General features: G+C 48.7%; 8 protein-coding genes across 8 annotated transcripts; 3 read left to right on the top strand and 5 right to left on the bottom strand.

Annotated features, from left to right (window-relative positions):
• Positions 1-191: 191 nt before the first annotated feature.
• On the bottom strand, positions 192-2,527 carry FTJAE_3370 (uncharacterized protein; the record flags this gene model as incomplete). Its single annotated transcript, XM_037349660.1, has 2 exons — positions 192-1,006; positions 1,060-2,527. The coding sequence occupies 2 exons, from the start codon at positions 2,525-2,527 to the stop codon at positions 192-194; spliced, it is 2,283 nt and encodes a 760-aa protein (XP_037209503.1).
• A 1,820-nt stretch (positions 2,528-4,347) lies between these two features.
• On the bottom strand, positions 4,348-8,696 carry FTJAE_3369 (ATPase; the record flags this gene model as incomplete). The annotated part of the gene is made up of 3 exons (XM_037349658.1): positions 4,348-4,726; positions 4,783-4,946; positions 5,001-8,696. 3 exons carry the CDS (start codon positions 8,694-8,696, stop codon positions 4,348-4,350), a joined length of 4,239 nt encoding a protein of 1,412 aa, XP_037209502.1.
• A 616-nt stretch (positions 8,697-9,312) lies between these two features.
• On the top strand, positions 9,313-10,650 carry FTJAE_3368 (uncharacterized protein; the record flags this gene model as incomplete). The annotated part of the gene is made up of 1 exon (XM_037349657.1): positions 9,313-10,650. One exon carries the CDS (start codon positions 9,313-9,315, stop codon positions 10,648-10,650), a length of 1,338 nt encoding a protein of 445 aa, XP_037209501.1.
• Positions 10,651-11,077: 427 nt separating this feature from the next.
• On the bottom strand, positions 11,078-12,091 carry FTJAE_3367 (1-acyldihydroxyacetone-phosphate reductase; the record flags this gene model as incomplete). The annotated part of the gene is made up of 3 exons (XM_037349656.1): positions 11,078-11,721; positions 11,772-12,001; positions 12,060-12,091. 3 exons carry the CDS (start codon positions 12,089-12,091, stop codon positions 11,078-11,080), a joined length of 906 nt encoding a protein of 301 aa, XP_037209500.1.
• Positions 12,092-13,553: 1,462 nt separating this feature from the next.
• FTJAE_3366 (uncharacterized protein) lies at positions 13,554-13,841 on the top strand (the record flags this gene model as incomplete). The annotated part of the gene is made up of 1 exon (XM_037349655.1): positions 13,554-13,841. The coding sequence occupies one exon, from the start codon at positions 13,554-13,556 to the stop codon at positions 13,839-13,841; it is 288 nt and encodes a 95-aa protein (XP_037209499.1).
• A 512-nt stretch (positions 13,842-14,353) lies between these two features.
• FTJAE_3365 (kelch 21) lies at positions 14,354-15,190 on the top strand (the record flags this gene model as incomplete). Its single annotated transcript, XM_037349654.1, has 3 exons — positions 14,354-14,388; positions 14,439-14,565; positions 14,621-15,190. The coding sequence occupies 3 exons, from the start codon at positions 14,354-14,356 to the stop codon at positions 15,188-15,190; spliced, it is 732 nt and encodes a 243-aa protein (XP_037209498.1).
• Positions 15,191-15,867: 677 nt separating this feature from the next.
• Positions 15,868-16,431, bottom strand: FTJAE_3364 (uncharacterized protein; the record flags this gene model as incomplete). The annotated part of the gene is made up of 1 exon (XM_037349653.1): positions 15,868-16,431. One exon carries the CDS (start codon positions 16,429-16,431, stop codon positions 15,868-15,870), a length of 564 nt encoding a protein of 187 aa, XP_037209497.1.
• A 5,004-nt stretch (positions 16,432-21,435) lies between these two features.
• FTJAE_3363 (major facilitator superfamily transporter) lies at positions 21,436-22,821 on the bottom strand (the record flags this gene model as incomplete). Its single annotated transcript, XM_037349652.1, has 1 exon — positions 21,436-22,821. The coding sequence occupies one exon, from the start codon at positions 22,819-22,821 to the stop codon at positions 21,436-21,438; it is 1,386 nt and encodes a 461-aa protein (XP_037209496.1).
• Positions 22,822-24,136: the final 1,315 nt, after the last annotated feature.

Genomic DNA, 24,136 nt, shown 5'->3' with positions numbered 1-24,136 from the left:
GCAGTTGAATGATGCAACAGGCAGGAGGATATAGGAAGAGGGTGAAGTAGGGAAGACAGTATGTCATTCTTTCCTTTCTCTATATATTATACAATGGAACCACATAAGAAATAATATCTTAGCAAGAACTATTTGCGAAAGCCTTGCATCCGTGTCTCAAACTGTTTATGTTGACAAGCACTCAAGACTATTCATTTCCTGGTCACCCCAGCCGTGGGTTTAGGAGCAAGCCATTTAAGACGACCATTGCTATCAAGTCGGCATTGAGATGACGCACTTCGGGCTTGGTTGAGGTAACCGTACAATTCTGTTGCTTGGGCAGGCTGGCTCTGGGAGCTGTGTGTTGGGTTCTGGTTATGACACATAGGGGTCATGATGGCTTCAGGGGCGCGGGTGCCAGAAGTCGCTGGTAGAGGTGGCTGATAGGAATGGAAATTCGAGGTGGCCTGTTCGTGCTCATGCACCGGGGGCCATTGAGACAATGGATCGTTACCAGTAGTGGCCTGGTGTTGCGTACTAAATGAAGGGTTTGAAGAAGCGCTTCCGGTTAGTACTTGAGACTCATACATGTCATCATGTTGCCGACTATGATTGGGGTTTAACAGGATAGAGTCTGCTTGACCAGTGTTGTCTAAACGCTGAAGGTACTCTGCCGGATCGGTCAAGGTGTGATGAGAATCCAGATCATTATTCGTTCGGTGTTGACCACGATTCGCTACCGCAGAACTCAACGGCTGTTGTGAAGACGCACTGCCGTGGTTGGGGCCTGGATATTGCTGGGCATTATCCACCGTCAAAGGCTCCTCCTGCGGCTCGGTCTTGGGAATGGGGATCGCGACGGGTGTATCAGGCCATGGCTCACCACCCCCTGTTTCATCATCGCTTTCATCATCAATGACAATGATTTCTCGACCGGGGACACCTGTCACTTGTTCTTCGCGGGGGAATATTTCGGCTGTCGGTGGGTCATCGCTAAGGCTTCCTTGTGCGCCGTCGATATGAGGGCCTGAATAGAGATACAGTTAGTAGTGTCCTAACAGCTTACTTATCACGACTTACCTGCTTGATCACTACTGTTGTTCCTTGATGCAATATAGCCATCCACGACATCCTTGAACGGGATAGTAGCAACTCGGCGATCATATAACTGAAAGTCGCGTGCAGCAACCCAATAAACGCGGCATTGCCCCGGAAACACCTGGGCATCAAAAAACATGATGGGATACTTCCTCTTCGGGTAGGACTCTCCACCAGGGCGATATTGCGGAGCCCATTCGTATGACTCGTCGACATGGTTATATCGATAGCAAGATGGGACTTTCTTAATGAGCTCGGTGTCCTTGACAGTGAGCGATAGGTCTTTACCCAGGTTTCCGACATTACGCCAAGGCAGAACGAGAATGGCAAAGAATTTCTTTGTCTCACTCCAATAGGTGGTGTAAACTTCTCCAGGATGGGGATCAATCTCGGTGCGATTCTGGTTACTTCGCGTGGGAATGCTGTGAGCAACTGAGGGAGAAAGACTATTGACAGGCCGACCCATCTCAGAGTAAGAAGGTCTTCGCGCAACCTCGTTGTTTTCAGCAACGTTGTCGTCAGTGCAGTGAAGAACACGGGTCCCGAGAGCTCGAATGGCATCTTCGAAATTGACAGAAGTCTGGTTATGCTTCTTACCCCGAAGATGCTTGACGGCACCGCGAATGGGATGATTGTTGAAGTGTAGCCTGTGCTTCTTACACTCGAGGATATACCAGAACTCTCCATGCTTGACGATGACATATTTGGGCTCGGCATGGCCGTTTTGGTAGACTTGGTCGAACTCAATTGTTCTGTCGCCCGTAAGGGGCCCTTGTGCTATATCCGATCGAACGCGCTTCGTTGGACGGGTCGGGCGAGATTCGGGGGATCTCTGAGAGTCGACTGGTCTCTTTGAGGGACCTGACGGGGTATTCTGTTCGGGTCCGTGAGGTTCGTTCGGGCGGGTCGTCGGCTCGCCTGTATTTTCGGCGTTGGGACGGCTTGGTATAGAGTCGTTCGTGCTTGTCGGCTGGGTGAGAGGGTCTTGTGTAGGAGCAAAACACGAGGCAGTTGTGTCTTCGGGTTGATGCGTATCGACAGCGCCTGGTGTAGTGTTTGACTGAGCAGTGGTAGTTGGGAGAGGGCGGCCGACACGCCGAATCTTATCAAGGTCAGGGCCAAATAAGTCTAGAAGTTCATTAACACAGGACTCCTGCTTCTCCCAAATCTTTTCCTGATATTGTTGCTCTTTTTGTTCCTTGGTATCTTCATGTAGCGTCATGAGCTCTTTGATGCGGGCAAGGCAGCCCATAGTCTCATCGATTGTTGATTTGTCGAACGAGTTTTGTGACGATTGTGTTAGGCTGTTGAACGAATCTTGAGCTATCTTGAATTTTTCTTGGTACTCTTGCTCTGGTGATTTCACAGGATGAATTTGGGGTGTCCATCGCGCTATCCATTCCTGCAGTGCGGGCATCCGCTCCGAAGGTTGCACCGAATGGCCTTCCATTTCAGGCGGCTTTGGGGACTGTTCACGCTATGCAGAGCTGGGTTAGCCAGTAACTAAGGCCGCTTAGTATCTCAGTCAACGAGACAATAGCATGTATGTTACCAACGGCGCTCTAGAGGGCTGGTGACGTGGCAATGGGCCACTAATCAATAGAATCAATTGTCCACAGCATATACCAGTAGATGAAAAGAATGAAAAGGAGAGAAGGGGTTTATTTATTTTTTCTTCTGATATGACAGCCTGATCCCGCCCGTGTCCGATCAAAATAGCAACAGACAAGGATAATGCACACCAGCCAATAATGAAGTATATTTCCATCCTGGTACCAACAGTTCTTCCACAATGTGGCTTGATAAGAAGAGTTTAGATCCGTTGCCTCTTTGCTTACAACGTGAAGGTGTTGGCGGACCATTAAGTCACGTCTAATGGAACACCGCGACGAAAGGCACACCCCTCAGTCAACCAATCATTCAACTAACAGTTCAACCAATCAGCAAACGAACTGTTCTACCAATCAGTGAACTGATCAGTGAGCCAATCAGCAAACCAACCCCCGGGGTAACAAAGAACGCAACAATTGATTTGATAGCAGATGGGCGTTAACGATTCTGATGTTTTTGAAACCACCCCTTAGACCAGCCAATCAGTCAATCAGTAAACCAATCAGTAAGCTGACCCCAGGGTAACAGTTAAAAAACCAATCAGTACAGAGTAAGCCAGTCAGTAAATGAACCCCCGGGTAACAACCGGTAAACCAATCAGTGAACCAGTCAGTGAACCAACCCCTGGGGTAATAAAAACTACGAGAATCGGCTTGGTGGCAGATGGGCGTATTTAGGGTAAGCGATTATGATAATTTTTAAAGCTACCCCCGACACCGTCCAGTCAATCAATCAGTCAGTCTCTCTAGCTGTCTCTGGGAAAAGGTCTATCTAGAGCCATTGGAAAAGGATTCGCCTCGCCAGGTCCCTTAAGGGCCAGCTAACTGAATGCGTGCATTGTTTCTTACATATACTTGTTGCTTGCAGTGCCGTTTACAGCTATACTTGAGGCCCTACTCCGCCCTGACTTTAGACACGCTGAGGTGGAGTATCAAACCAGGGCGTTTACTCACCCCGAGCGACTACAGCCTCTAAAGGCGGTCATGAACGAATTTGCCTCAAATACCTGCTGTAAATATTGTAGATGTGAGTATCGTCCCCACCAACAGTAACAATCTTGCCGCCAGCGCCAGTGGATGCACCAGTGATGTCGTTATTTCACTCAATTACCATGTCATTGGAAACACCATCTCTCATTGCTCGATTACCAGCCTTTCCGATACCCACAATAGTACCGCTTGTAGGGAAGGAAAGAAGACTCGGACCTTGACCCTAAGCGGTGATGATATTTAGACAATCTAGCCTAAGCTTAGGGGACTCTTTGCTAAGTTTATTTTAACGCCCTAATGTCAATGATCGGTGTTTTCTTGCCCCCTGAAGCGCCTGTAATTTCGCCATTGCACAGAGGGTTTATCCACTGCGAGAAGCTGGGTTAGCGCAAAATATAGTGGATGCAGCTCAGGTGTTGAACCTGCCCCCGACGCTCAGCTCGCTAAGCAAGTTGCAGTGCAGTTACAGAGCTGGCAGAACTGAAATACGGTTGACAAATTCATAACGAAGAGAGTAGTGCGATTGACCCGAAACAATTAATAAACAATCTAAAACTAAAACTACCGCGACCAAAGGTCGTCAAGCAAAAAGACAAAGAAGAGAAGTAACAGGGTACACCGTTCTAACCATTCTAATATAATCCTTCCATCCCTTTCTAATCCATCCGCTCTAAGACTCAGCCTTCTTGGTAGCCTTGGTTCTGAGCTTCATCATGACATACACAAGCCCATAGAAACCAATCACAAACGCGACAACAATACCAGCGTTTCTCCAGCCGTAGTATTCTTCCTTGAGGTTCAATGTTCGGAGGTAATCCGCCCCCGAGGTGTATTGACAGACTTGACAATCGGCGAATGCATCCGGGTTGAGGAGGTTGGTGGCGACGCCCATACCGTTCTGATAGTCGGAGAGGTAGTCTCCGCAGGTGGTGTTTGATGGAGGGTCGAAGACGGCGAGTTCGTGGGGTTTGCAGTGAACGGGCTTGTCCCAGGTTGTGAACACGAGGAGCGAACTCATGAGGTAGTTGAAGGGATCGATGTAGTACATCCTGTGGTTCAAGTCAGATGGTGATGTCGGGATGTCATGGGAGTGTCTTCCACTTACCAGTATCGCCAGAATTCTACAATCTGGCTGTAAGGAATCATAACACCGCAGAAAGAGACGAGAGTGGTGATGACCAGAGGATTAACAAGCGATGCAAAGACGGCGTTGGGAGTGTATGCAGCGATCGCCTGGCCGATGCCAGTATACAAGCCTTCATACATGAGCTGTAGACATGTTAGCTTCAGTACTCAAGATACAGGAGAGAAAGAAGAACTTACCGCGACAAAGAAGACACTACCGGCATGTTCAGCACCAGTCGGTAGCCCAGCAGTGAAATACCAGCAAACGAAATATAACACGGCACAAACCAGCAGATACGGCAACTCAGACACAATCAAGCCCGTGACGAACGGCGCCCAGTGATACATCTTGCTCTTCTTCTCCCTCGCCTCATAGATATCTCTGCGATCGATAAACAGCGGCTGCAGCTGCGCGATAATACCCGGCGCGATGAAGATAAAGTTGAACACGGTGAATAGGTTCTGCTGCAGGTCCGTCAAGCTATCGCCGATCTGCCAGAAGGTGAAACCGTTGAGGAGCGGGAGGAGGATGTGCATGGCGATTTTGTTGTCGACGTACTCTGTGTTGCGGAAGAGGGAGATGTTCATTCGGTGCGTTACGAGCTTGACTTGCGTCCACATTGAAGCAGCGAATTCGTTGCCGTCGTCGGTGGTGCTGGAGGGTTGGGATGCTGCTACTTCGATCATGTGGTCTAGGTCCTTGCTGAGTTGGTCATGTTCCGGCGACTGCAGCCAAACTTGGTTCCAGTCTGTGTCCTTGTATGGGCCATCTTCGCCGGATACAACGTCGATCATATGTTCAGCGGGATTAGCCTCGGGTGGACAAGGAGCGCCATGACGGCCGAAATAATCCTTGATAGTAGCTGCGTTGTCACCGATATCGCCGAAATACACAGTCTTGCCACCTTTGGTAAGCAGCAACAGCGTGTCGAACTGCGCAAATAACTGTGCAGAAGGTTGATGGATCGTCACCAGGATAGCCTGTCCGGCAGCTGAGAGCTTACGAAGGAAGCGCACCGTGTTGTAAGCAGCTTGCCCATCGAGTCCAGATGTCGGTTCATCAAGAAAAATGAGAATACTAGGCTTTGCGACCAGCTCAACAGCGATGGTGAGACGCTTTCGCTGTTCAATTGACAAGCCGTTACCGGGACGACCAACGAGTGTATGTTCGAGGTCATTCAGCTCAAGGAGATCAACGATGGTATCGACGTAGCGCAACTTCTCTTCGGTGGGTACATCGCGAGATTGGCGTAAGAGGGCAGAGAATTCGAGGGCTTCACGGACAGTTGCGAGAGGCTCGTGGATATCGAGTTGCTCGACATACCCAGCTGATCGTTGGAAGGACACGGGAATAGGTCGGCCATCGACTAGGACTGATCCGTGGATTGTTCCTTCGGTTTTGCGCTGGGCGAGAACATCAAGAAGGGTTGTTTTACCGGCACCTGAAGAGCCCATCAATGCACCAAGCATACCGGGTTTAACGTAGCCTTGGACGTTATCAAGAAGCACTCGGTCACCATCGGAGGTCTTGACGGTATACGTCAAGTTCTTCCAGGTAAAGATACTCTTATTGCGCATGAGATTCGGGTCAACCTCGCCATCAGAAGCTCCAGCTCCATTGTCGGCACGGGTCTTTTCCGATGGTGTTTCGCTGTCCTTGGAGGGGAGGAGATGCTTGGACTTGTGCTGCTGTTCCCGAGGAATGAGAAGGCTTCGACTTCCCTCTCCGACTTGCTTCCATCGCGAAGTGAAGAAGATGGTGAGACCGACGTAGAAGACCCACCATGCGCAGTTGATGCCAAAGTTGCGCCAGATATGGCTGTGGCTGAACGACATGTTGGAGAGGTAAGCGTCGCCCGTGACGAATGCAGCTCCGGGTTCAGCACCACCAACACCAGCACAGGCTTGTCCACCAGGACCTCCGACATATCCAGGGCCGTTGGGAACGAGGTAAGGGCCAACGCAGGGAATCTCTTGATCGTGGAACTCGTTCCCGAGAAGAGCCTCGAAGCCGTAGGCCATGGGATTGATCCAGAAGATCCACGACAACCAGGGATGCATCTCGGGCTTGATGATCATGTATCCCATGTAAACAAACAACGCAACGACAGAAAGACCAGAGACTTTGGTAGCGGCGTCAAAGGTTGGGAATGCAGCGCCGATGAAGCGGAAGAAAGCCGTCATTGCCAAGGCGGTAACGTAGTTGTTGACGAGATATGTGAAGAACGCAGCAGCAGTAGTCTTGAGACCGACGAGGAAGTAGAGAACAAGACCGAACTGAGTGACCTGGAAAGCCAAAATGGGCAGATCAGCGACGACTTGCGCAATGCAAAAAGCTGCAGGGTCATAGAGTGCAAAAGACCGATGTTTCGCAAGGATAGGTCGTCCAGTGAACGAATCAGTCACTTCTGACAACGCCAAAAGTGAATTGTACAGAATTGAGAAGAACAACGCACCGCCCTTGAGAAACAAGCCAGCAGAGTTATCAGGTGCATTGTAGAACAGCGATCCGCCCAGAAAAGCCTGGATGAGAGTCGCGCCCTGCTTCATGAAGAGAGTTGACTTGTCACCCCACATGATCTGGTACTGCCGAGTAACAGCAGCTTTGATCTGCTGGGCGAGGTTGGCCGTGACGGGTGATGAGGCGGTGACGTAGCGTTGCTTCTCGCGGGCGACCATCTCCTTGAAGATTGCTGTGTTCTCAGCTGCTTCGGTGCTGATGGGGTAGGCTTGACACTCCTCGATCATACGAGCTTTGATGGCTGATCTGTCGTATGCAGCGCGTACACCATCTGCGTCGCGGGGGAAGGTATTCTCATACCCCTCCGCAATACGCCTCTCGGTGGAAACAGTGACACCAGTGAGAAAATCTCCACGATTCGAGCCCGAGTCCCTGACGAAGCCAAGATCTTCCATGAAGGGAACAGCATCTTTCTGAGGACCATAAAAGATCTGTTTCCCCTCATCAAGAACAAGGACCTTATCAAAATGCTCGTAAATCCCATTACCAGCCTGATACAGCGTGACAATAGTAGTCAACCCCAGAATATCCGTCATGGCGCGTATAGCACGCACCCACTCAAGCGCAGTACTCGCATCAAGACCGCGCGTAGAGTTATCCCAGCAGAACACACTAGCCCGCGTGGTAAGACACTCGACGATAGACACGCGTTTGCGCTCACCGCCAGACACACCGCGGATAAAAGCGTCGCCGACTTTTGTATGTTTCGTGTGGGATATGTTGACGGAGCGGAGGAGGAAGTCTTTGTAGAACTGGGCGTATTCTTCGCGGGTCTTTATGCCGGGGGGTAAGTGGAAGGGGACTTTCATGCGCGCGGCGAAGTCGACGGTTGCTTCGACTGTGAGGCTGGGGAAGAAGATCTCGTCTTCGGTGTTCATTATGATTTGGCCGCGGTAGGCTTTTGCTTCGGAGGCGGTCATGTTGCCGTAGTGAACGTCGCCGGTGACTTCTTCGTATCCGAGACGGTTGTTTGCTAGGACGCTGAGGAGGGTGGTGCATCCGCTCCCGGGGCGTCCGAGGACAAGCAACATTTCACCAGGCTTGACACACCCGGAAGAGTTATCAATGATAGTCTTCATGGGAGCGTCTTTAGCGCTCTTGTGAAAAGGGTAGAGTTGGGACAGGACGTTTTCGTTGAAAGCGGCGTCGGCGCCTATGCCTTTGACGGTAAGGTTTTGCCAGGTGACGCCGAGTTTGCGGGGCTTTTGTCCAATTTCTTCATCGGCGTCGCGCATGGCTTGGAGCTCGGGTGCGAGATGCCATTGTGTTGTTGTGTTGGTCTTTTCGAGGGGAGGTTTGTCGACTAGACCTGGGGGAGGTTGTTCAGTGGCTGTGATGGAGCCATCCTCAGTGGTGGATGAGCTGATGCTCATTTTGACAGTCTATAATTAAGAAAAATGGAAAAGTAGTAATTAGAGAGCGATACAAATCAATTGAGTGATAGAGAACGTAATGGAACGAAAAGTGAGCGTGATATAACAGCGACAGAAACGTCTTCATTTACACAAGCTAACAACTCTATTTCTTCACGATCAAAGCGTCATTAACTTAACCGACTAAACCTCCAAAAACCCTCCGGAGTCAGATACGGAGACTAGAACAATTTCTCAGCAATCGAAAAAGAAAAAACCCTGCGGAAACGCCATTCATATCAGGAGCGAGGAGTCCGGCCGTCTCCCTCATGGCATGTCCCAGAGCTAAACCTCTTGCGGCCACACAAGCGAGTCCGAAGCGATCGGCAGGCCAATGCGAGCACGGCAGTTCTCCTCGAGCGGAACTGTTAGTAAACGCTGTCCGAGTCGGAGAGTATACTAATCACCTGTTCCCCCCAACGGGTTTAGCTTGCGTTGTGGTGTGAAACCGTCCGCGGAGGGTTTTGTATATAGAGGTGGTGCTCGCAACGGACTTTGTTTCTGTCCTTCGATCCGACAGCCAATTCAATCCAATTTTTACTACTGCTTGCAGACAAAGCTCCGCACCGTGTTCACAATGGGCGCCGCAGCACCGCATCCTTCTCAGAGACGATTTTCGTGTGACGTCTGTAGGAAGAGCAAGTCGCGATGTCAGCGGATACGACCGACCGATGAGAAATGTGCAAGATGTTCGATGCTGGGAGTCAAGTGCGAGATAGGACAGCAAAAGGTCCCAGGGAGGCCGCGACGAAAACAAGCTGGGAAAGGCTCACCGCCGACTGCGCAGCCATTGCCTGTTGGTAAACCAGTCTCTCCTAATGCTGTAGCGCAAAATACTGCTTTCGTTGATGATTGGAGTCCGTTTGACTGGACGGGCTTGCTATCGCCCAAACAATCCCCTCCTCAAGTGTCTGCCACAGCGATACAGGATGGAATGGCAGCATCGTGGGGCATGGGCTTCACAGACATCTTCGACCAGTCGACCACGTCATGGAATACAGGCGGTGATCTCGAATACACAAATACTCCATTATACACTGAGCTCGACGCCATCACGAACGTATACCCAATCGGCACGTCTCCGAACTCCATCACATACGAGACCTTCTTCCCTTTGACCAACTGCCTTACAACACATCACCCACGAAAGATAGACCCTGGGGAGTTCATGTCCGACCTATCCACCATCAATCTCGGCCTGCATATGCGTCTCGAAGCAATGAAGAAGACCAAGACGTCGCTCAACTTTGACCTCATGATCTACCAACACGGCCCGTTATTCATCGACAACATCACCTTGGCAGAGTACATCATTACAGTGGCTCAAGAGTACCTGTTTATCTTAACGAAGCTCTACAATATCCGATACTGCCCTGAACTGTTACGTGACTCACAACCGATGGAGTTAATCTGTCCATGCCATTTGTCCTCAGATCTACGGCAACACTCAAAGAATCTCTTTGACGTCGCCCTTCCTCAACCTACCGTTGCATCAGAACCATTGCCTGCCCCAATCTCCCTGATGATCACTAGTATCTTCATCCAGCTCATCACCATCTACGAACTTATTCTCGATAACATTGCTACACGAGTGGAGCGAATTGCCGTCGATCCGATCGAGCCCGTTCCGGGCCTTATAGTCTGCGGTCGACCTCTTGAGAGACCTTGTACACAGGGTATGATCTTCTGTGAGGTGTCGGTGAGTCTGATTGAAAATATTGAGCGTGTTCTGGGTGTTGGGAGGGGAGCAGAGGGCAAGGAAGTCGGGTTGTTGTCGCCTAGACAGGTTTGCGTTCTTGGGAACGAGTTGGATGAAAGACGTCGCGTCATTCCTGATCATGCTATGATGACGCCTGCTATGCTACGGAAGCTGCTTGGAAAGGTTGCGGATATCTTTAGAAGTATTAGAGTCTAGTCTGGTCACTTAGATTGTACTTGCGAATCCATTATTGTTCGACTTGAGATTGTCGTTTTACTTTAGTATTATTACAAGCAGCTATCTTAGGAAGGGAAACTCAGAACTTGAATTATAAATAATACAAAGACTTATATAACTTGGTATCAGTTTGGCATAAGTTTAGCATATCTTTTGCTGAGCTTAGCTTGACACCTCATATGGACGGATGTTCTCTTGCTCCCTGAGGGCTGCAAACCTTCTAACGAGATGTAAACCTCTACTCATAAGGGATCCCTGACGATGTTCCATGATTATCCTTGTCCTCTTCTTGGCTCGATGTGATTGCCAGATATGGTTCTTCTTCAGTGCCAGCTCTTCAGAATAGGAACAGTAAATGAAATATTATTATTATAAGTTAAGAATCACCTCTAATCGCGACCGGTATCTAACTAGACTTTGGCAGACTGCCCTGGCCCTTCTTATAAATTGCCTTCTTCACATCCTTGGTAAGACCAACGCCTCCTTCAGAGATCCCATCAAAGATCTTTCTCCATCCAATGGCATTGAGAAGCCAAATAACATACGCATTCGCTCCCCGCCAAATATACTCACCCTTGCTCAAAGCCGTCTTGTGCTTCAAAACATCCTTCACAACCGCCCGTGCGAACTCCTCGGGCTTGGTACCATTCTTGAGATGAAGTCGCGATCTCTCGTGAAGACCTTCCTCGGTATCAATGTAGATACTGTCAGGGGAAAGGATCTTCTTGTCAGGCGATAGGAGATTTGTAGCGACTACTCCCATGTACAGAGTGATGACCTTGATGCCTAGGGGGGCGAGTTCAAGACGTAGAGTGTCAGAGTAAGAGGCTACTGCTGCTTTAGTAGCGTTGTACTGGGCGGAGAAGTAGTAAGGCAAACGCGCAAGGACCGAGGCTGTGTTGATGATGATGGGTGGTGTTTTTGAGTCGGCGACAGATGCGAGAAGGAGTGGAGTGAAGGCCTGGACCATGTCGAAGAGACCAAAAACGTTGGTGTTGAACATGTTCTGAACTTGATCTCTGTCGGCTTCAATGGCGGGGGCCTCGTACACTGCAAGAGTCAGTCATCATTCTCACCACCAATCAACACAGTGGACTTACTCATTCCAGCATTGTTAAACAGAATATCCAACTTTCCTCCCGTTCGCTTTATGATCTCATCCTTGAGAGCAGATATACTCTCCGGCTTAGTCACGTCAAGTGTCAGAAGCTCGATGCCCTTTTCTTGAAGACCTGTAAGGGACTTAGTGGATCGAGCTGTCGCAAAGACTCGATAGCCTTTGGCTGCGAATTCTAGAGCGAGGGCGTGACCGGCTCCGCCTTCGGAGCAGCTACAAGCATGTCAGTAAGTCTCGATCTGCATGCAATGTCAATCGTAGTGGAGCGAACCCAGTAATTAGAGCTGTCGGCTTGTTGGACATTATGGGGTATTCGCAGAGTGGTGTTATTAGGTTCAGTGCAAACAACGTTTGTGGTTCAGTGGATTGCGTATGCTGTAGGTATTAATTGCAATGTGTATTATGGAGCTATGGCTAGAATCTCAATAACATTGTCTCTTTATAAACCTCCTGCGCAATCTGGTGGTTGGTCATCATTCAGCGATAGATAACCATTCCCTTCTCTCCTCGGAGGCTTTAGTAATATTACAAACTGTTGCTTGACTCTCAAGACGCTTGCGGGCGTAGGGAGACTTGCCGAAACTCAATTACAATGCGGAGTCTGCGGGCATTGCGACGGAAAATGCGGTCATTTCGGGTTTTCTGGCGGAGAACGCATCGGTAGTTTGTTGATTAGTGAACAGTCCGACATGTCAAAGCTGCGCCGGGGCATTAGTAATTTAAGCTGGTGCTGTTAAAACTTTATGACAAACCGGACAAATAATTATTCCTTGTCTCTATTTCACGTCTTGCTGATTGTTATAAGAAGACACTTTTGTCCAGTTTTGCCTGACACTCGAGGGGAGGAAAGAAATCTCGGGACCTTATCTTAAGTAGCATAAGTTTAGTACAAGTTCAGGGTAAGCTAGTATAGACTTATGATAACCTTTGCTAAGTTTATTTTGACGCTCTGTATTGAAGTCTGATGTTTTCTTTCCTTGAGGACACTGAAACTCTGCTGTGTATATTCTCAGAACATAAAGATGACAACAGGTGTTACACTAAGAAGAAAAAGAAAAAGCATGAGTGCTGAGAAGAAGTCGTCAGCATAACGCATCACAGAGCAGTTATAGAAGCATAGGTCAGATTTCACACTGATACAGTCGTTACAATGGTAAATACCAAGGTGGACTGGCCCCCAATGCTCTGCATCCAATGCAGTCCTATCTTACACACACACGAACTCTGTAGCCTTTCAGATTTGAAGAAATCGTGGGTCACAGTCCTCCTTCGGTGCATAATGTGACCTAATATTGCACACTAGTGTGACGTGAGCAAGATCCTGTGGGTTGCAAGGATGAGGAGTATCCTGCACTGTAAGAGACATGTCACATTGTCCTATCAGGCTGTCTATCTGGCCGGGCGAAGGATGCAAACGCCACATTCAATATTTGGTGCAGCTGCACCTTTTCGCGGAGAATGACCGACACTTTCAACCTGTTTATGCAAAGGGCTTGAAACAATATTGCGTGTTTTCATCGCATTGGGTAGCCTTCAGAAGGGCATTCCGTCACTTTCGATCTAAGTATGCTACATTGAGTGTCTTGCGCATATATCAATCCTGCGCAGTTATTCCATCTTCTACTTTTAATTGTTCTCAGACTTGGGATTCTGGTTAAACTCTGCGAACTTCAGTCCATAATCTCCCAGCGCTTACTTCCCAAGCCCAGTATGTGTCTCTTTCCCTCCTGCGTCTGCCTGCTAACCTGTAGCAGAGCATCAAACTATGTGCTACCAGACCAAGACTGTCGAAGTCTGCGCCAAATGCGGGAGCACCAGCATTGGTAGCTATGAACCTATCACGCCATGCGGTCGGCGTGGACGCGGCCCTTTAACCCAGATTGATGACAACACGGAAGAGCCGTGCCGCGGAGTTGAGGTTGATGTAGAGGAAGTGTCTATCGATTTGTGTCATAACTGCCGTATCTTGGAGGAGCTGGAGGCTCGAGAGCGGGAGCGGCAGCAGAACAATGATACTGATGATGAAGACATGGAAGAGGTCTATATTCCCTAGCCACTGCCTATTTTAGCATGTCTCTTTACTCCAGGCAGAATTACCAGAACCCGAGAACCTCAGAAGAGTTGTACAGCCTTGACTGACAGTAAATGCTTCTACTTGTACAATTACATCATGCGCCTCTTCCACAAGGGTGGAAAACAAGCCATCGTGTCTCTATAGAGAACCGGTCGAATTTTGCCACTCAACTACCAGGTATCTCACCTTCAAAGCAACTTTTTGAAGAGTAGACATACCATCGGTGTGGCTGGTGGCTGTGACAGATGTCATGGTTGCAAACCTTGTTGCCAGTGGCGCCAAGATGCAACGCTAGATCTGATAACTAACCAGATCCAGCCTTGAATTCCACGAATTCGGGATCATGAGGCCACGCATGAATCAGACACCTCGTCATTGTTTGGCATTAAAAGTAATGAGCCGCCAAAATTGCAGTGATGGCCACTTTCCCCTTCTCTCTTCTTCTGTTGTCATCTGAGTTTCGTTTTAAATCTCGCTTATACTTCGCCATCATGGATTTTGAAGATACCAGAGCACGTATAGTGCAGTACGATCACCTGCCCTGAGGTTTGAGATCATAGTTGACGGAATCAATAGAGCCCGCGAATCCGGCGAATTCACAGACTTTACTTTTGCGTGCAATGGGAGAAATATTGAGGTTCACAAAATCATCATTTGCAGCCAGTCTCCGGTCTTTCGTGCAGCGTGCGCTGGTCAGTTCAAGGTACAGAAATTTGATTCACCATACGACCCCAATAGGTGTTCTGATAGACTTCTAGGAAGCATTCTCTGGAACATATGATTTAACTTCACATCAGCCTGATATGGTACAACTCATGGTCGACTACCTATATACGGGCGACTATTCTATCGACATGAACGAGATCGACGAAACAGATACTACATCAAATTCCGGGGCTGTCTCGACACACGCGATAATGTATGCCCTGGGGGATGAATACGACATCAAAGGGCTCAGAGATCTTTCCGCTCGAAAATACTCATGGTCCTTGGATGAGAGCCTAGAACTCGACGAGTTTCTTAATTCCATACCCTTCGTATACACCTTGACTCCCGATAGCTCAAGAGGTCTGCGGGACCCGGCATTGGAGTTTGCAAGGAACAAGCTACGCGATGCGGGTAGACAATCCGATATCCGCGGTGCGCTTGACGAGTTACTCATTGAGTGTCCCGAGTTCTTGAAGGAGCTCTTGTACTACTGTGTTCAAGCTCCATCCTTTGGGTACTGTCCCTGCACTGGTCCACGGGATAAAGTGCCAGTTGAGGCTGAAGGATATCGTTGCAAAGAGTGTGGCAAAGAAGGTGCAAGCCTCAGCAGACCTGTCTAGCTAATGCAGTACAGTAGTCAAAAACAGCATGAGACTTAAAGATAGAAATCTTTATATCAAGTAAGATAATATAGTCACATATGCAATTCAAACTCAAGATTCTACAATATGAGCAGTTATCGCACTACGCCTATATCAATAGTGCTAAAGTAGTTCTTAGCAATTCGCTGCCATTTTAAACGCTATGGGTAAGACTTCTAGCCAAGCTCATAGGTTGAGGAAATGTTAGGTGGTATAATATCCAAGTTGTGAGCTAGATGTGTTATTTGCAGTTAAGACTTGTAGCTAAGAGCTTACTCTGTTAGTGGGGGCTATACAGCCTATACAGCAGTACTAAGCGTAGCGCTCAGTACCATCAAACTTGGGCTGGACTGCTATGTAATAACCATGAGTGCCCGGGTACTTGTGAACAACATCGCGCAAAAACGAACATAGGCGGGGACACTCAATTTACTAGATGACAAACAGAAGGCAACCACGATTGACAAGAAACTCCTCCACGTAATCCTATCTTCTGTCCCTAACCATGTTGAATGATTCGGTGGTTTCCTCCCAGTGAACTACTTATATAAGACACATCCTGGCTGGGACCCTTCATGGAAACCCACTCAGCTTCTGGTGAATTGCAGGCAATGAAACTTTGACATAAAGACTGCCTTGATAGACCGCGATGCAGCTCAGTGGAACGAGTCTGCAATGCGTTTGCAGAAGGCATCAAACCCCTTTGCGTCTTGATCGAGAGACGAACACGTCTCGAGATCATCACTTGTCTCCTCTTCCTTTTGGGGAACGACTCGGGATACTGTTTTATTGTCGACGTCATATTTTAGGATCATGAAGCTCTTGCCGCAAGCAAACATCCCATGCGTAGATTTCTCATTCTTGTGTTTCTCTTCGTGGTTGGACCATGATAGGCTTGGGACGTAACCAGCGGCTTGGGCAATCCCACCTTGGATTGTGGAGTCCTTACTGATATGGTAAGGAGCTTTGCCTTCGAAAGTGAAGACGGGATGCCACTCTTTCTTGGTTTTATCCACGAAGAATATTGTGAGATCAGGGCGCTTTCTTGTGGTCTGTCTTTGTTCCGGGGCGATGATGAATTTTGGAAATGGGAAGTTTCTTCGAAGAATCTCGTTCCAGACGCCGTTGGAGACGGCTTCACTTGTACTGGTGCTTTTATTCTGGTTGACGTAATCGATGGCGATTTTCCATGTCGAGTCTTGCATAACTACTTCTGCCATTATTCTAAGTGGTCTGTGACGAAAGCAGAAGATTGAAACGGGTAAGAATGTGAATGGGGGAAGGAATCGCGTTGATGATGTGAAAAGAAGAATGTCGATGCAGTTCGAAAATTACAGAGCGAAATGAGTCCCCGGCTTTATAGCTAACGCACCTCGCTTGCAGGTCTCATCTATGCATTCTCTAATTTTGATCACGGAGTTCAGCTTTCGCTACCTTGATCCGCGTGTGCTTGTCGCCGAGCTGGCTAACGGCCAACAAATTCAGTGGCTGGCAGGTACAACTACCTCACTCTATCAAGCGGTTGCCGGAGCCTGTTCCGCGCGCAAGCCCTTTCAGGTCAGGTCCACTCATAGGCAATCTACCCCATGATTTGTCTCAACACCTTTCTGGATGCGGTAAACTCTTCAGAGTGCATCGCTGAGGTATGGTTTGGTTCATCATCGTTGGGAAAATAATCTAGCAGTCGTCGTAAGCGCCCGGCTGAACAGGCAATAAAGGGATAGACCAACATTCAAGACAATAAGCAGCGAGCGCACAAAGTTGTGGAGGAGCATCCAGGAAATCCATCGGTCGTGGTGAACTGAGACATGCGCCACGGGGGTTGTCACATATGCTTGCCCGTTCCGAAAGCACCCGGACGGCAGCCTGTATTTGCATGTCAACAGCACACCAGGTCCTTCAGCCAGCCACAATCACCACTGCTGACCCTTGTCTCCTCGTTAAAGAGTGCCTATTTAGGACCGAGTATATTGAGCGCTCCAAACAGGTCAATTCAGCTCGCCACCATGCAGCCCTGTTTGTATGGAAGATTTAACATGCCAATACGAAACTCGTGTAGAAACACTGCCACTCTCTTGGCACGTAGCACGAAGTAAGCCAGTTGCTGCATCGAGATACTGATGTACTGAAAATAGTGCAGGTACTCGCCACTTCGAGTACAACAAGTCCGGACAGTATTCAGCTCAGTTACACAAAATCCCGCTAGTTCAAACGGCTGAGGCAAATCAATATCACATCTCGTAATCAGGGCCACCAAAATCAGAAAGGCCATCACGTCTTAGAAGCGGGATAGCTATTGTCAAGACAAGGGATCTGAGAGCCGCATTGCCTCCCTCGCCTCTATCACTTCTTCACTGGGTCATGGGGGGAAACATGGGGGAATTTAGACGACGTACACTTGAATGTGAGGCAATCACCTTCCGTAAGAAGGCCGAAAGTGGCATCACAGCTAGCCACGATCAAGGGGCTATTTACCCCGAGAAGGTCAGATAGTTCATCACATCCTAAGACTTGCATAGAACATGAGCCCATAATCGGTTGCATGGTATGCTCTAAAGAAACATCAACAGCCGGAAGGGCACATTCCCGAGACAGACCAAGCCTGTGAATGTAGCCCAGGCTTTTTTATCACAATCCATCACAACATTGTTAGCATAGACCTGAGGACAACCCTGAACAGTTCTTTCGGAAGCGAGGGAATGACTCCAAGATATTCTAAGCTTATCCAAGCGAAATGAAGCAAGCTTCCTGCCGAAAGGCCCAGCTCTCAAGCAATGATGAACAGTCTTGTTATGAAGTTGGTCATGCAATTCGGCATATAAAACCTAGATGTCGAGTCTTTCCATTTTGATCACCAATGCATGCTCCAACGGATCTAGTACATAGTCTACCACATTTGCAAACACTATTCTCGGCAAGCCAGAAAGTGCTTGTCATTGGAACAACAATGAGCGTAATAAATAGCTGAGGTTTGCTACGCAATTGAAATCAGACATAACCAAGTGGTCATCGTTTGGACAACTTTGGCCACCCTACACGAGGCTCTGACTTAGAAGCAATATCACAATGGATCGATAGACACATTATCAAAACTATCTTCCGCCAGATATGATCATCTCAATACACGACGCACGCATAGCTCGGAAGCAGGCTTCTCAGGGGAGCAGCAATATTGGGCGCCTTGAGTTCAGCTCATGATGGGACCTCTAGCTCAATCCAGAGAAACAATCACGAGCAGAGCAAGACTCTCAATGTCACACCTAGAAAATGTGATATAGACGTGCGAGGCGCGTGATATAGACGCCTCATCTATATCACACTATAGCGCAGGTGATGCTTACCGTATCGATAGTAAGCCCCTAGCGTATGCAGCTAGGCGCTAATGCTTCAGCTAGCCACTAACTAAGTTCTATCTGCTTGTTTAAGCTCATAGCCACAAGTCCTGACTGCAGACAACACATCTGGACAATAACTTAGACATTATACCATAATGACTAACTAATTGCTGCTAAATAAAGCCGACTTCAGCTAGCCACATAGCAGAGATCTATGCGGAAATTCGTCGCTTGCGTGGTCTGCTTTGTTTCACACGAAACTCTTGCAGAAGTCAGTCAACCATCTACTTAAGCAGTAAAACCCAGAACTAATAGTTGTGTCAGGCTATCGACAAAATCGCCTTCTTCCCAGTGTTGTCAAGCGATTCGACTAGTAATACCAAATTGTTAGATCTTTCTCCTGCACATCATACAATCATTTCAATGTAAGAGGACGTCAATCTTGGTCAAAGAGGGTGAGCCTTCACTAGCCACTTTCATAAATACTCATGATTCATGTCACTGCAGAGTTCTTTGTATAAATGTTCTATACGTGACTATAGTTCATGGTATTTTAGGAATCTTGGCTGTCGTGAGCCTGTCTTGACTCGATTGTGTTCTTCATATCCTGGAGCTAAGTAATATTTCTGAAAGTCAAGTTGGTATTAGGAGATGAATGGTGAGCCAAGCTACGTTGGGTGGTTGAACGAAATTCAGTTGGATCTACTATATAGGTATGAGGCTACAGCGTGCGGGACAAAATTGAGCTGGCTTTAGTACATAGATGACCTGAGAGCACAGCCCGGACTTGAGATAAAGCTTTGCTGGGATTTAACATGTGGCTAGGCTGAGAGCAGAGCAGCATGGAAACAGACTTGGGCTGACAACTTGGATGTAGTTGTGCTGAGGTTCAAGAGTTGAGTTGAGAGGTAACTAAGCCGGCAATTGGGGTAGTTGCGCTGGGAGCTACTAACTAGGGTGCTGTCAGACTGAGAGCTCAGGTAAAGGTCAGCGAGCATAAGAATAAGTTGCTAATTGAGGTATGCTCAAGACTGGAGTTGAGCTTGTAGTTATTCTTTACATAGTCAGCAAGTGTTGAGAATGCACATGAAAAAAATTTATCATCATCCACTGAGACTTGAGCCCATTAAATGAAGCTATCACGACATTGGTGGGGCTGCAGAAACAAGAGTCTAAAGTTCATCACACCTCAGCGCATGATCCAGATCCAATCTACGGGCGGACATAAGATGAATAGATACAATAAAAGACAGGCTTTCTAGTAGTGCTACTTTTTTCCCTTCACCGAGAGTGTAGTGGCACCAAATCTAAGAAATGAGGCTATCGCGACATTGCCAGACTTTACCTGTAGGGGGAATATTGCATCGCATCTCAACGACAAATCCAGAGATAATTTACGGGCGGACATGAAATAAGTAGATATAGTAAAATATAGGATTTCCAACCATATTATTTTCATTCATCTTGAAGCTGTATTGGTGGTAGAATTGTATTCCAAAGCTGGCGCTGGTCGTGGTAAAGTTCGCCAAAAAAAAAATCCAGGTTTTCGGCGCCCCTATCCTAAACTTAGGTTTTGTTCCACATCAAAAAAAGCAGAAGTCTGATATCCATTTCTTGGCGTGTCCACGGCATGTATTATCATTTATTCTCGCCATTTTACACTTACTGATTTACATTCTCAGCCACCTCACCATTTTTACATTTGCACCTGCTACCAAGCTGAACCAGTCTTGCAATCTCTCAAGTTCAGTTTATCTCCCTATCTCTACCATTTAATCACGCCAGTACCTCGCTGGCTGAGTCTTCATTTGAGTTAGATATCTCCGCCCATGAACTACACAATATCTCCTCCTGCTCCTCACCATCCGTTGCCAGGATCTCGTTGTCTGAGTTCTCAGTCGAGTCAGGCAGCTCCATCCAGAACGGGTACTTCAAGGCGCGCGGGAGTTCCAGAGCTTCATCATTTACTATCAGCGGCAGGCAAAGGTCAGAGCCAGTAGTATTCTCGAGGATATGGCGGAGTCGGGGTTTCTTTGGAGGCACTGGTGAGGTCTCATCACCTATCAATCGCCCTGGAACTGGACTTTGTACAGAATCTCGGTCTCTGAACAAGAGATTGGACCCAAGCACTAGTATGGATAAGGAATAAAAGTTGAACTGGTCAAATGCTGTCTTAAACTTATCATAAAGTCATCATAAACTATCCTAAGATATCCTCATATCGTCTAAACTCTTCATCACTTAGGGCGGGTTGGATGCTCGCATACATCAGAGACTGGTGATGGGGCAGTCCTGAGAACAAAATATTTACATGGAGGGATGTTCCAAGCACTAATTGGAGTTTCAGCCTGGGTGCGCGTCGTTGTCATGATGTCTGCAACCTGAGTGTCACGTCTTGACTCTTACCTATCAACGGCGTACGAATGCTCTTCATGGTCATCCTCGCTTGGTGATCGTACCGAGTAGACTTCACTTCAGCAGCCACTTCCAATTGAATCAGGTCTAGCCATAGACAAGTACACTTATACAGCGAACAAGCCATCAAGTCATATGCCACTTGGGTCTTGAAGTTATCTCGACATTCACCATACGCTTGGGGTGATTAGCTGAAGTGGCATCCTTTCTCCACCTTTGTGGGGCTCGAGTCATGTTGCGACCCGGTCCCCGCGCTCATGACTAATGCACGAGTCCAAACATCACGAAGCTTCACCAGACTCGCAGACAATTCGGTCAAAGCATTGCACATTGTTCACATTCAATTGAAGTCTTCTGAGTAATTGATCATCATAAAACATTAAATTCTGATTCTCGTAGTGTATCTATACGCCCGGCATCTATCATTGAACGCCCGTCTAGAACGCTTCTATATATTCATCCCTTTTATTCCAATTAAGCCATATCGTGGTTCTTCTTCTCGCGCTGCTCAACAATGACATCGTTCTTCTCGTTATCGTAGGTGATCTCATCGACAGTAGACTCCTCAGCCTTGGGGGCCAGGAAGGTGATTCCGCCGCGAACCCAGTTGACAGCGACGTAGCCGAGGACGTAAACGAAGCCGATAGTAGGGACAATGTAGGAGATACGAGTGCCCTTGGCATCAGCTATGGCCCCCTGCACAGGGGGGAACACGGCACCTCCTGATACACCCATGACAAGGATACCAGCAGCACGTCGAGTGTGGTGGCCGAGGTTTCGGGTACCCATGGCGAAGATGGTGGGGTACATGGGAGCCATGAAGAAGAAGACGGCAATGAGGATACCGACACTGGCAATACCGCGGGGAGCAGCACTGACGTAGGCAGTAAGAGCGATGGCACAGCAAGAGTAGACAACCATGATGAACTCGGAGCTGAAGACGACAGCAAGGCCGGTAGCGACGAATCGACCGACAGTGAAGGTGATGAGAGCATAGCTCAGCATGTTGCTACCCTTGGCAGTGGTGATGTCACCGTTCTCGTGGGCGTAGTTGATGAAGAAGGTAGCAATGGTGACCTGGGCACCGACGTAGCAGAACTGAGCACCAAAGGCGAACCACATGTTCCACTGCTTCCAGATGGAGCCCTGAACGATGTGGCCAGCCTGGTCATCCTCAAGAACAGCCTCGCTGACCTCGGGAAGCTTGGCGAAGAAGAAGAGGACACCGACGGCGGCGCCAGCACAGGCGACAGCGAGGTAGACATACTGGACGTTGGTGAGGTTGTTCTGGTTGTCGCCGGAGAAGAAGAACTTGGAGGCGATGAGGGGACCGATGAAGGAAGCGACACCGTTCCAGGACTGGCAGAATTGGAGACGAGCGGAGGCAGACTCAGGAGCGCCGATGACGACAGCGTAAGAGTTGGCGGCAGTTTCGAGAGTAGCGAGACCACAAGCGATGACGAGAGTGCAAGCGCAGAAACCACCAAAGACAGCGCGACCGTTGGCGTTGCTATCAGCAGACTTGGCAACGGGCCAGAACAGAACAGCACCGAGAGAGTAGAGAGTGAGACCCATCAGGATGGTGAGCTTGTAACCGCGGCGCTTGAGGACCTCGGCGGCAATGGGAGAGAAGAGGAGGTAGCCGCCGCCAAAGTACATGACCTGCAGGCCAGTGGACTCGAGCTTTGTGATGCCGAGGACGGTTTGGAAATGCTTGTTGAGGACATCGAGAAGACCGTAGGAGAAACCCCAGAGGAAGAAGAGGGAGATGACGAGGGCGAGGGGGTAGATGAGGGCGCGACCAGTTAGGTAGCCGCCTGCGAGCTGGGGAGCCGCTGTGGGGATAGCACCGCCTGCCATTGTGAATGGAATATGGGTGTTGATTAGAGAAGAAGAGAGATGTTCTTGTCTATCAGATGAGAGAAGATGAGAGTGATGATGAGAATGAAGATATTCGCGGTGGTTGATGGTCTTCTTTATACAAATCTCCTCGCCCACGGACTTGTCCTCCACACCAACAGCTTTAGCTCTGTCTCCAGTAGAGTAGCTTCTTTTTTTTTTCGCTCCAGGCTCGAGCTTAGCCTGCGGAGTCCCCAGTGTCGGCGCGATAAACTCAAGCTACCTGTCCCACTTCCCCAACACAAAATCACCCCAGACGCAAGAAAAACTTGGAGATGTGGAGGTGGGAAACACTACTCCGCGCGTGAAATGGGTGACGCTCCACTTCTCCATGACCCCAAGCTGTGCGAAAATTCCTCATCCCGCGGCATCGCCTAAGCCGTGTGGTTGCGAATCCAGACCAGTCTGGGGAAGAACCATAAAACAAGCTATCTCGCTCTTGAACCACTCACATCAATCGTCCCCAACGCCAAGGGAGAGGGTTAACTTGAACGAGCTGCGGCTTAGCAATAACGGGCTAAAGCGTTGGAGCCGTTGTGGAGAAAAGGGTGGGGATCGGACCGACAATACGCCCGTTGCGAGACCTCTCTTGAATAAGCTTAGTGACTGCCAAGAAGTCGATCTCCCGGGTCTGTGATGATAGGTCTGGATGCGTGAGAGAGTCAGAACAGCGTGGGATGCTCCTCTACTCCTCTCCAACTGGGCTCACTCGGGTTAGCGAGGCTTTGCAGTATTCGGGCCTTTACTTTCGCACCAAGACCGCGCTATCGACCGGCATCGGCGTTATCAACCTGATTTAGCGGAACAAGGCTGGTGATGCTTGTCTCTTCTGGCCTTGGTGTTTCTGTGAATGTGTGTCGTGGCTCACGGTGTAATTGGTCAAGCAGGTTCACGTTGGAGAAGTCAAGATGGAATGATTCGTCTCCCAATGCGACGATAAGGTTGTTGGGTCTCTCAATTGAGTTGTTTTTTTGACGTGACTGCGCATGGATCTCAGGTTTTAGGTTTCTCGGTTACAAGGCATCATACGAAATTGTCAAGAGCTAGACTGACTCGAACGCCACAAGATCTCTTCGTAACCGGCCCGTTCGATGCACGTTAGTCTCACCCAAGGTCCAAGCTCCCCCCAACGCGAAGCTGTCATTGAATGATGCCTTCATTAAGAAAACAAGCGCGTTGGGTTGAAATATCCCGCATGAAGCTGGATTAGGTAGAAGGGGGAGACTGGGGAATGCCGGCCTAAGGGAAGTTGAGAAAGCTGGGGGTTGATGGGGGG

The sequence above is a fragment of the Fusarium tjaetaba genome, assembly GCF_013396195.1.
Source record: "Fusarium tjaetaba strain NRRL 66243 chromosome Unknown NRRL66243_c0000064, whole genome shotgun sequence".
NCBI classification, from domain to species: Eukaryota; Fungi; Ascomycota; class Sordariomycetes; order Hypocreales; family Nectriaceae; genus Fusarium; species Fusarium tjaetaba.
Note: the sequence above shows the minus strand (reverse complement) of the source record. Positions and strands in the feature narration are given on the sequence as shown.